The following is an 11,453-nucleotide window of genomic DNA, read 5'->3' as shown; positions in this document are numbered from 1 at the left end:
CTTCTCCTCCTTCCTTTTCCTCATTTTCCTCCATCATCAGTTATCTTGTTGTTGAAGATAATGAATAATTCAAGTTCATATTATCAATTGAACTATAACGAAATTGATTATTGTTTTGAATCCAATCAAGTGGATGAGGTGTGGTTCGATTCTAGTTAATTTTTTTGTTAGTAGTTTATGATTCTGTAAATGAATAATGTTTCATCGTTGATGGTTTGAATTGAATGTAATGTAAAGTTCTGTACTAAAATTTTTTTTTCTGTATTTGCAGCAAATTTAAGTGTAACATGAAAATATTTGAATGTATTGTTTAAGAATTTTGAGTGTATGTGTGCTGATAAGTTCTGCATAATTCAAATTTCTTCTTCTCTGTCCTCCTCATCTTCTGCTGCTTTTTCATCATCATCTTTTTTTTTCTTATTCATTTTTTTTATTTTATTTTCTCAAGTTTCTTCTTATTTTACTCTTCTAACAAGAATAAAAACAAAAAAAAAATCAGACAAAGAAGAAGAAAAAACACATATTGCTGCAAAATTATTTGGAAGATGATGAACTTACATTCATTCAACTAAAAGAAAGAAAAAAATAAGAAAAAAAAGAAGAAAAAATACAGCATTAGAGGAAATATTTTTCTGTATTTGCAGCAAATTCGGATGTAACACGAAGATATATAGTGTAACACGAAGATATTCGAATGTATTGTTTAAGAATTTTCAGTGTATGTGTGCTGATAAGTTCTACATAATTTAAAACTCTTTCTCTTTCTCCTCCTCATTTTCTGCTGCTTCTTCTTCTTCATCTTCTTATTTCATATTCTCACAATTATTCTTGAAAAAAAATCAAATAAAAAAATACATAATGTTGTAGAATCAATAGAAAGAAGAGGAGGAAAAAAAATGCAATAACAACAGTAATAAAAAACGATCATGAAGATGAAAAACGCGAAAAAAAAAGAGAAAAACGAAAAGGAGAAGAAAAAGGAAGAACAGGAGGAGGAAAGCAAAATACAAAAGGAAATAACCTCATTTCAGGTGCATACTACCTAAGTAACTTGTATAACTTGTATGCCAAAAAAATTTGTATTATGTACACAATAAAAAAAGAAAAGTCAAGGAAATCAACAACTTTGTTAAATTCTGACCAGTATGTAACCAGTAAAAAAAGTGAAGCCATTAGATAAAATCTCACACCAATCTCATACCATTAAAACTATCATTAATAGTTACAAATCACAAAATTGCTGCCCCTAGCCTCATAAAAAAAATTGTGCATAACGCTATCTCTCCAACTCATGAACGGTCGCTAAGACAGCTCAATCCTACGCATCACTTTTCTAAATCCACATAAAAAGAAAAAAACACTTCACACCCAATAAGCTCACACACACAACACTCAACACACTCACTCTCTCTCTCTCTCTACACACAGAACATCAGAAAGGAAAGAAAGAAAGAAACAATCTCAGATTGATTAAGAGAGAGGGAGAGAGAGAGAGAGGAAGAAGAAAAGAAATGGCGTCCACGGTGCCGGAGAATCTAACCAGGGAACAATACGTGTACCTAGCCAAGCTAGCTGAGCAAGCAGAACGCTACGAAGAGATGGTCCAGTTCATGCAGAAGCTAGTCCTCTCTTCCACCCCTGCCGCCGAGCTCTCCGTCGAAGAGCGCAACCTCCTCTCCGTCGCATACAAGAACGTCATCGGCTCCCTGCGTGCCGCGTGGCGCATCGTTTCCTCAATCGAGCAGAAGGAGGAAGGTCGCAAGAACGACGACCACGTGCCTCTCGTCAGAGACTACAGATCCAAGGTGGAGACTGAGCTTTCCAACGTCTGCGCCAGCATCCTCTCGCTTCTCGACTCCAATCTCATCCCCTCCGCCTCCGCCGGCGAGTCCAAGGTCTTCTACCTCAAGATGAAAGGTGATTACCACCGTTACCTCGCTGAGTTCAAGACCGCCGATGAACGCAAAGCCGCCGCTGAGGACACCATGCTCTCTTACAAGGCCGCTCAGGTTTGTTAGTTAGTTACTAACTATCGGAGTCAGCAAATTGGTGAATGTGTCTCGTCATCATTTTGATGTACTGATTAATCATTATTATTATCATTATTGGATGTAGGCAGGGAGGATTTAAGTTAGGGTTTGTTTGGATTGGGGATTGAATTGAATTGATGTTTTTGTTTATTATTTTAAAAATCAAGGACATTGCTTATGCGGATCTTCCACCTACTCATCCTATAAGATTGGGTCTGGCTCTCAACTACTCTGTTTTCTACTATGAAATCCTCAACCAGTCTGATAAAGCATGCGGCATGGCTAAACAGGTATGGATTTGAAAAATATTTAATCTGATTTTTTGGTTGTTTGATGTATTGTGGAGTGAATAAAGGTTGATCTTATCTATTTGATTATTTGGATTCTACATGATATGTCTGTGTTTGTGGGCTTCAAACTTGAAAGATTCAGATTCAGGTCAACAGATTGCAACTTATGTGTCTGTGACCTTTTTCTTGTTTGGTCAAAGCAGTTATCCTGTTCTTACTTCTTAGGATACATTCTATTCCACAATGTTTTACTTAAGTGTGTGTTCTGTTCTTATCGCTTAGAATGAATCATTGACTTGATTGGATTTTGACCAACAGGCATTGGTTCTTTTTGACTTGGGTGGAATCTGGAAACTTTTTTGTGAATTTTTCTTGTTTCGGTTTGCTTTAGCAATCTGTTTTCTCTTAACATGATAAATTTATTGGAGATTCACATTTGTAAAACTGTTAATCCGTGCTGATGGGAAATAATGAAAAGGTTGGCAGTATTGTCTATATTTCTTGTCTATGATACTAGTCGAGCTCCATGAACAATGAATTACATAGCACTAGTATTCAGTGCTTGTAACTGCGATTTGCATCCTGAGGTGGCTGTTACAACTGCATTAGGCAGTTATTACTTATTACGGACCTCTTTTGCCCACATCAAGCCAGAAGAGTTGAAACCTTCTTGTTCATGTGCGGTGAGAGTTATGCTACTTTGTCTGCATTCTTACTGTTATTTCAAGATTGCTGAATAGCTCTTCATGCATGGCTGAGTAATACAGAGTTAGAAACAGTTTTTTGTACAAATCTTTAACAATTTGCTATCACCAATAGTGGGTGGTGTAAAGTAAAATTGTTTTAGTGATAACTGTTTCGAGATCATACTTGTCTAGCTTTATACTACAGAGCATTTTCCTCATTCTAAACTTTTGAATTAAAAGTATTGAATTGAAAGAGAAAAAGGGCAAATTGGACACAGTAGAGAGTTGAAAAAACACTTTCGCTTTAGGTTGTGAGGAATGTTCTTTTGGTCGTGAAATAGATTAATAATGTTAATGCTCATCTATAATGATTGTATTTAGGGGTGGCAAGCAGGCATGTCTGGCTTGCCAAAGCCCGCCAGGCTAAATGGTTTGAAAGTACCAACCCACCTGCCAAAAGAAGATGGAATTTTCATTTTTCCTTTTCAATTGCTTTGGAAATTTTTGCAGAAAAAAACAGTTACTAGCTTAATTAAGATGAAAAATAAAATTCATAAGAAATAGATGATAAAAGTTCACAAGTGATGCGAATGGAGGAGCTGACTGCTGGAGGGATTTGATGCAAAAAGGGGAGCTGAAGCAAAGGGCTGGGGAGGGATTTGCGCCAGCAACAACTGAGGCTGCTAGCTAGAGGAGTCACGCCATTTTGAAGCAGGTGAAGCAGAGGCTGGTGGTGCTGCTCGCCGAAGCAGTGACTGCTGGAAAGGGGTTTGCCACTGTAGAAGAGCTGAGCTTCTGCGAAAGTTTTGGGAGGGAATAGTCGCTGGAGAGGAGCTGAAGGCTAAGGCAGCTAGGTGGTGCTGGCTAGTAGTGGTGCTAGCTAGGACCGAGAGTCTAGCGAGAGTAGAGTAGAGAGTTTAGAGACGATGAGTTTGTGGCTGCCTGCTCGAATAGGAAACTTTTGGTTGGTAACTTAGATTTTTTCTTTGGCTTTTATATTTGAAAAAGAAAAAATAAAACAAAAGAGATGTGGTCGCCCCCGGCCTGCCTTTGACGTGAATTAGATGGGCTGGCTCGGCGCCGCCCGGCGGGTGTACAGAATCTGGTTATGAGTCCCCTATGCTTGTCTTTTGCTCTACTCAGTACTGCAACTGCAACGGAGCAAAGTCTTGTTGATTCTAAAATTCATGAACCATATTGATTTTCATTGTATTTCATAGGCTTTTGAGGAAGCAATTGCTGAGCTGGATACCTTGGGAGAAGAATCCTACAAAGACAGCACGCTTATAATGCAGCTTTTAAGAGACAACCTTACCCTTTGGACTTCTGACGTCCAGGTAAATGTGACTGCAGAGCCTCCCCCACCCCGTATCACAGAATATATTCATCTGTCAAAATCATCATTTTGAATAATCACCTTATCCTAACTTTTGCACATGTGTGTCCATTCATCAAAATCTTAGTTCTGAACTATATGTGTAACTTCTTGCAGGACCAGCTAGATGAGCCCTAATATCCCTGAAGGGTGGACCCCTATTCTTCCTCTGAAGGAGGTGGGCTTTGAATGTCATTTCTCTGTGCTGATTCAGAATCCCCCTTTAGATTATAAATGATTGGTAATATGTGATATAATCTTATAAGAACAGCAAACCAGCCTTTTTCTCTTCTTCCCTTTCTTTTGTCAAGTGATTTGGAAATGATACTGTATAATATCAGATCCAATTGAATTATATTTGATGCAATCATGGCAATTGATCATATAATTTGTCTCTTCAAAATTAATTGTTACATCCAAGGATCCACAATACACAAGGACAAGGTCGTATATCTTATGACCAACATTGTTTTTTACAGTCAAGTGCTTGGAGTTGGAGGACTACCTTATTGGAAAATGATGGGGGAGCCGTTATTCAAGGCATGTGGTCCTCCACAGTGAACAAGGGAAGTGTGGCTGTCCCATTAAATTCTCAAGGGAAGTAGTATCATTATATTCATAACTATTATGAATTTATGATGGCGAATATTTTTCCTCTGACGTGCATGATGCTGACTGATGGACCACTTGCTACTTAAGTATAAAAATATCTAATTTGTTTATATTATATTATTGTAGCCAACGACAAAATTGCTGAAATCTTCTAAAAAATCCCAAAGTCTAAAAGCCAATAATTTTTCGCTATCAATTAATAAAACACCAAGTTTTGACATTTTGTTAGATTCTGTAAGTACATATACACATATAAATTAGCATGATTTGTATTTATATTATATAGTTTTACATATATGTATTAACAAGGTAAAAAAATTTTAATATGAAAAAAAAAACATGAATTTTTGCTGGAAATAGAGTTTTTTTATGAAGGTGGGTGGAGTTGCAGATATAGCAGGGTCAACACGCATGTATTGTGCTGACTTAGCACGCATGCATTGTGATGGACACGTCCTAACTAGGAGCAACACGCAAGGACCATGCGTGTTGCACATGTGTCAGTCATCCAAGCAATATGCACTCTGCCTGTTGCACACGTGTCAAATGCTGGTTAGATGGCATTCCAACACGTAACCTACGAAGTGAGTCATTGCCTATAAAAATTAAAACTCGTTACCATTTTACTTCATTGCAAGAGAGGTGTTTTAGTGCATTGTTGGTGTGATGGAGGACACTACAAATATAATGGTTTACCACAACGGTGAGATTATACGAAATACATATGAAGGAATGAGTTTTGCGTGTGAGAATATATTTTCGTTTGTGGTTCCGTGTACTATAACGTTCGCAGAACTACAGTATGGTCTTTGTCAGAACATAGAATGTGATATTTTAACAAGGGTGAGCAATATTCTCTACAGAAGTTCGGTTGTCGTATTTAGTGGCCTAATACAGTTTGAGATTATACCGATCGTTGACGAAGCAAGTTTCAATAGATGTTTCATATTCACCAGCAAAATCAGGTGCAACACCCAAGGATTAAGTTGTATGTTGAGTTTGAACATATAGCTGTAGATGAGATTCAACATGATCCAGATGTGCAAGATGACAGAACTAAAGCATACGACGGAATGAACACTGATAGCGATGAGGAATTCGAAGCTATGTACGAAGTCGGTGACAAGGACGAGGACGGCGATGAGAAGGTGAGACATTGATGGATTTGATCATCATCCCCCTACGTATCTACATGTGGTGAGAATGGGGGAAAGTCTGCGTACTGGAATCCATGATGGCTCTGCTGGTTGTGATGCGAACTGTGGTGTTGGCTGTACTGGATGTTCTGTGATGGCTGAGATAACTGTAGGCGATGATAAGGAAATGACTGAAACACTGCATAATGCAGTGCTGCCTGCTGGGGTGGCTGTTGAGATGGTTGCTGAGGAATAACATTCGACAACTTCAGGTACATCCCGAATAAACCTAGGTACCAACTCTGGTAATCGGTTGACGGGCTAAATTCGGCGATTGGTTGCAGATGCCTCTCTCGCAATTGACTGTTGTGGTGGTTATCCCATTGCTGTATCCATTCGTCATGTATCCTGCTCCAGTCATGGCACTGTACTCCCCGAAGAGTGAAGCAATGCTGATCAATTGGAATGACTCGTGTAGGCAGAGGGGGGGAATTATGCATACCCATACTAGCAAACCACTCAGTCCGCAGGATGCCATTCGACACACTCGAATGAGCAATGACCCTACCCTGTCACACACATTAAGGTGTGCATGTGGATCGGCAGGTATGATGATGTCGATGTACGGCCGCTAGACAAACTGCAAAATATTATATGGGCCATTAGATTATTAATACCGTAAATTATTCATGTAAATTAATACCCATACTAACCTCATTCATGTAATCTATTCCTTGCCTAATAGACGCCGCACTCCTCGACATCCACGCTTTGGTACGTGGATGATGACTCCACTTGCAACACACATTAGAACAGAGTTTAAATTATGTATTGCCAATAAAACATAAATAAAATAATAGTTAAATTCTAATAAATTATGTACTGTTACGTGTGTGCAACCGATATTTCAGCCGATGCAAGCTGCTGTCTTGGAATGGGTGCAAGCCACGGCCTTCGCTCCCACCCAAACAAACAAAAAATCAAGTGTGCCATCTATCTCCTTGCAATCACACCGTGATGCACGGCATAGTGACCTATAAAGATGCGCGATAGTTGCTGATATCCAATTTTAAGTGCCGATCTGCTCAAAATTTTGGAGCAGTAGTAGACACTTCGCGTGGGCATATGCTGTCGACTTATCCGCGAAGAGGGTGATACCCAGCTGACAGAATATGTGACACCTAACGTATCACTGAACAGACTCCCAAGTGTCTAATGGTTGTATGTCTTTGAAATGGCGAACCCAGGCCAGCTTTATGTAGCTTTTAAAGGAATTACTCACAACGGGTTCGTTGCTGAAAATCGTTAGGCTCTGGGTTACCAAGAAGTCTTGACTACTATCGGTCCAACCGATCACAACCTCTCCGTCAATCGGTAGGCCAAATATGTGTAACACATCCTTGAGTGTCACTGTAACCTCACTGACTAGCAATACAAATGTAACAGTCGATTGCGAGAGAGGCATCTGCAACCAATCGCTGACTTTAGCCCGTCAGCCGATTACCAGAGTTGGTACCCGGGTTTATACCTGAGGGTGTCTTATGTCATTCCTCAACAACCACCTTAGCAGCCACCCCACCAGCCAGCAGAGCATTATGCAGTGTTTTAGCTATTTCCTTATCATCACCCATAGCTATTTCAGGCATCACAGCATAGTCAGTACAACCATCACAGCCAGCACCACAGCTAGCACCACAGCTCGCATTACAGCCAGTGGAGCCATCACAGCCAACAGAGCCATCATGGAATCTAATACTCCCCCCCCCATTCTCACCACATGTAGATACGTTGGGGGATGATGATCAAATCCGTCGATGCCTCACCTCCCCCATCGCCATCCTCGTCTTCGTTCCCAGTTTCATACGTAGCTTCGAACTCCTCTTCGCTATTATTATTCATTCCTTCGTATGCTTCAACTCTGTCATCTTGCACGTCTGGGTCATGTTGAGTATCATCCGCAGCTATATGTTCAAACTCAACATACAACTCAATCCTTAGATGTTGTACCTGAGTTTGTTGGTGCATATGAAACATCCGCTGAATACTTGTTTCGTTAGCAATTGGCATAATCTCAAACTGTATTAGGCCGTCGAATACGACAACCAGACTCCTGTAGAGAATATTGCTCACCCTCTTTAAAATATCACTCTCTATGCTCTAACAGAGACCATACTGTAGTTCTGCGAACGTTATAATGCATGGAATCACAAACGAAAATGTATTCTCACACGCAAAGTTCCCCCATCATATGTATTTCGTATAATGTCCCCATTGTGGTAAACCACTATATTTGCAATGCCCTCTATCACACCAAGAATGCACTAAAACACCTCTCTCGCAATGAAGTAAAATGGTAACGAGCTTTGATTTTTATAGGCAGATCACCTCGCAGGTTACGTGTTGGAATGTCATCCAACCAGCATTTGACATGTGTACAACACGCAGAGTGCGTGTTGCTTGAATGATCGACACATGTATAATACGCATGGTGCTTGCTGCTTTTGATCAGGACACGTGTCCATCACGCAACATGCGTGTTGAGTCAACACGTTACCTGCGTGTTGGTCCTGCTATATCTGTATCGTTTACCCACCTGTGTGTACACCAAAAAGCTCTATTTTCAGCAAAAACTCATGTTTTTTTCCATATTAAAAATTTTAGCCATTTTGGCACACCCGTTGCCATTAATGAAGGCACTTCCCAGAGCAAGCCTTGTCTCCTGCATGGAGACACTAACCAAAAGTGGTCAACACTCAGGGTGCGTGTTGCCCGGGTGCTGCCACGTGGCATTCCCGTGCTTGGAGACAGTGATCAAAGCACCTCAGGAACGTGCAATGAATATCTAAAAAAGTTAACACATAAGGTGTGTGTTGTCCTGAAGCTACCACGTGGTGAATCTCTGCTGAGAATCTCTGATAAAGTTGCCTTGAAACTCAACGAAGAATCCCTCCTAAAGTAACACGCAGGGTGCGTGTTGCACCAGGAAATGGCACGTGGTGAATCTCTACTGTAAATCTTTGATAAACTTGTCTCGAAATTTTGCAAAAAGTAACACGCATAGTGCATGTTGTGTCAATATTTTTGGACATCCACATTTTTGCAAAACACTCCAAACACCAATATTTAACAAAAACACCACCTTTTTTTTCCATATCTAAAATAATTTCTATATTAACAAAGAGCATACAAACATAAATCATTATATATTTACATTTTACACCATTTGGTTATATGTTGGTTTAAAAAAAGGAAAAATAATAATACTATTTTTACCTTTGATAATATCCTTTCACACGTGAGTTGTTTTTTTACATTATATTTACATAGATTTCTAGAATAAAAAAAATAATATTATCAAAAATAAAAACCACAATATGAATTCCAAAAAAATTGATCACCAGGACTAAAACAAATAAACACATCATATTAAGCAACGGGGAAATATAATTTAATTATTGCTCATAGTTAAGCAAAACATGCCTGAGGAATGACATGGTGTGTCGATTGGGGAATGGATTCTATCAACACGTCTCTTGTTATGGTACTAATTTGTTTAGTAATTAATATAACTTTTTTTTAATATTAGGCCAAAGGTGGTGTTACCCACCAAAATGACCGAACAGGAGAGTTTAACGGCGCTATGGGAGCCGTCAGATGTCGCAAGGAAGACGTTAATGCCGTTATATGGAAAATGTCACTGACATGTTGATCAAAACGTCACCGACGTTTTGTTGTGCATGATCAACACGTGGCAGATTCCTCTCTCTTCCCAGATGTTGATGAAAACGCCAACTCTCTTCTTCCTTCATTCTTTCTTCTTCAGTCCATAGTCTCCATTATTCATTTTGTTTGAATAAGCTGGAAGTTACCATTTACTTACCCCACATTTCCACAACAAAAAAAACGGCAGTCCCACATTCCCGCAACAAGGAAAACGGCAACAGTCAAAGATAGAAAAATGTTAGTATTTTAAACGTATTATTAGTAGTTAGTTAGGGTTAATCTTATTGTTTTGAACTAAAAGTAAAAAAAAAAAATAGTATATAATATTTTTTAAATAATTTTTTGATTACATAGATAAATAAATTAATTATTAGTTCTTGATTAGGAGTAGTAAAAAAATATATTTTCTTTGTTATAGTTATAATAATAGTATTAATTGTTAGCGTTGATAAATTATCGTTAGTGTATATTATTCGTTGAATGTAAGTATATATTTTTTTAATTTTAATTTTGTTTAATTAATTTTTTTAAAAAACAGAATTTTTATTAATTTTAGTTTGATTTTATATAATTTATGTGAGAAAAAGGCCGCTTTAGAATTTTTGTTTAGTTTTGTTTTAATTTTTACTTTTTTTGAGAAATAGACGTTTTTAGTAATTTTAGTTATATTTTAAATAATTTATTCAAAAAAAATTAATAATTTTAGTTTTATTTAAAATAATTAATTTCAAAACAGAATTATTTATTTAATTCGGATATAATTTTTTAATGATTTAGGTTTTTAGGTTAAAATTTAACTAAAATATATAGCCTCAATTATTATCTAATGAGCATGAGTTATTTTTAAAAATTTTTTTATATCAAATATTAGGTGTTTCAGTTTTTATTAGTTTAAATTTTTAGTTAATTTATATGTGTAGTGCGTGAAGTTTTTAATGATAAAATTGAATTATTATTAATTATTAATATATATATATATATACCGTTATGTTTTTTTATTTTAATTAATTATTGGAAAACAAAATCATTGTTATTAAATTTTAGTATGTTTAGTAATTTTAGACATTTTTGCAATATATATTGAAAAATAATGGAAACATATTTAGATCGGATAATTAGTAATTCTTAGGATATGTGTTTAGTAAATAGATTAAGAGTTATTATTATTATTGTTTTCAGTAAAAAAGAAAAAAGAAAAATATAAGTAATTTCTTTTTATATTATTTTAATGTAGCGTTAAAGACAAAAATAGAAAAGCGTGACATCACACGTGCTGACGAGTATATATCAGAATATCTTTAACATCCTGTATATGTAAGTAATTTTTGTGTTTACTGTTATGCTTAATAATTAATAATTCAATTAGTAATTATAAATTATTTGAATTTTTAGTAATTATTAATTATATTTGTTACTAAACCGAGTATTAGTTTAGTAATATTGACTAGTTCTGGTTATTGACGGTAAGTTATTATTTTTGTTTTTAGGGTTCAAGAAATTTGCACACTAGACACTTACACCAAATAGACTCATATGATGCTAGGGTGGAAGAACAACTCAGAGAGAGGGGATTATTTCATATATCTCAGATTGGAAGGATC

The 11,453-nt window shown here is 37.0% G+C and overlaps 1 protein-coding gene across 2 annotated transcripts; it reads left to right on the top strand.

The window, feature by feature from the left end:
• The first annotated feature begins 1,258 nt into the window (after window positions 1–1,258).
• Window positions 1,259–5,213, top strand: LOC112764082 (14-3-3-like protein B). 2 transcript variants are annotated; one of them, XM_025809607.2, is made up of 5 exons: window positions 1,259–2,009; window positions 2,198–2,320; window positions 4,227–4,343; window positions 4,499–4,559; window positions 4,861–5,213. In XM_025809607.2, exons 1-4 carry the CDS (start codon window positions 1,512–1,514, stop codon window positions 4,517–4,519), a joined length of 759 nt encoding a protein of 252 aa, XP_025665392.1. In that variant the 5' UTR covers window positions 1,259–1,511; the 3' UTR covers window positions 4,520–4,559; window positions 4,861–5,213. The 2 variants fall into 2 exon arrangements, with proteins under 2 accessions (XP_025665392.1, XP_025665391.1); XM_025809606.3 differs by lacking the exon at window positions 4,861–5,213 and having other exon boundaries at window positions 4,499–4,769.
• The last annotated feature ends 6,240 nt before the right edge of the window (window positions 5,214–11,453 follow it).

This window comes from Arachis hypogaea, chromosome 17 (genome assembly GCF_003086295.3).
Source record: "Arachis hypogaea cultivar Tifrunner chromosome 17, arahy.Tifrunner.gnm2.J5K5, whole genome shotgun sequence".
Lineage (NCBI taxonomy): Eukaryota > Viridiplantae > Streptophyta > Magnoliopsida > Fabales > Fabaceae > Arachis > Arachis hypogaea.
Note: the sequence above shows the minus strand (reverse complement) of the source record. Positions and strands in the feature narration are given on the sequence as shown.

Bases quoted from the DNA above. Each gene is read 5' to 3' on its own strand.
- LOC112764082 (XM_025809607.2), top strand. From the start codon at position 1,512: ATGGCGTCCACGGTGCCGGAGAATCTAACCAGGGAACAATACGTGTAC. The intron at 2,010-2,197 runs GTTTGTTAGTTA...TTAAAAATCAAG, and splicing joins TCTCTTACAAGGCCGCTCAG to GACATTGCTTATGCGGATCT. The intron at 4,344-4,498 runs GTAAATGTGACT...AACTTCTTGCAG, and splicing joins TTTGGACTTCTGACGTCCAG to GACCAGCTAGATGAGCCCTA.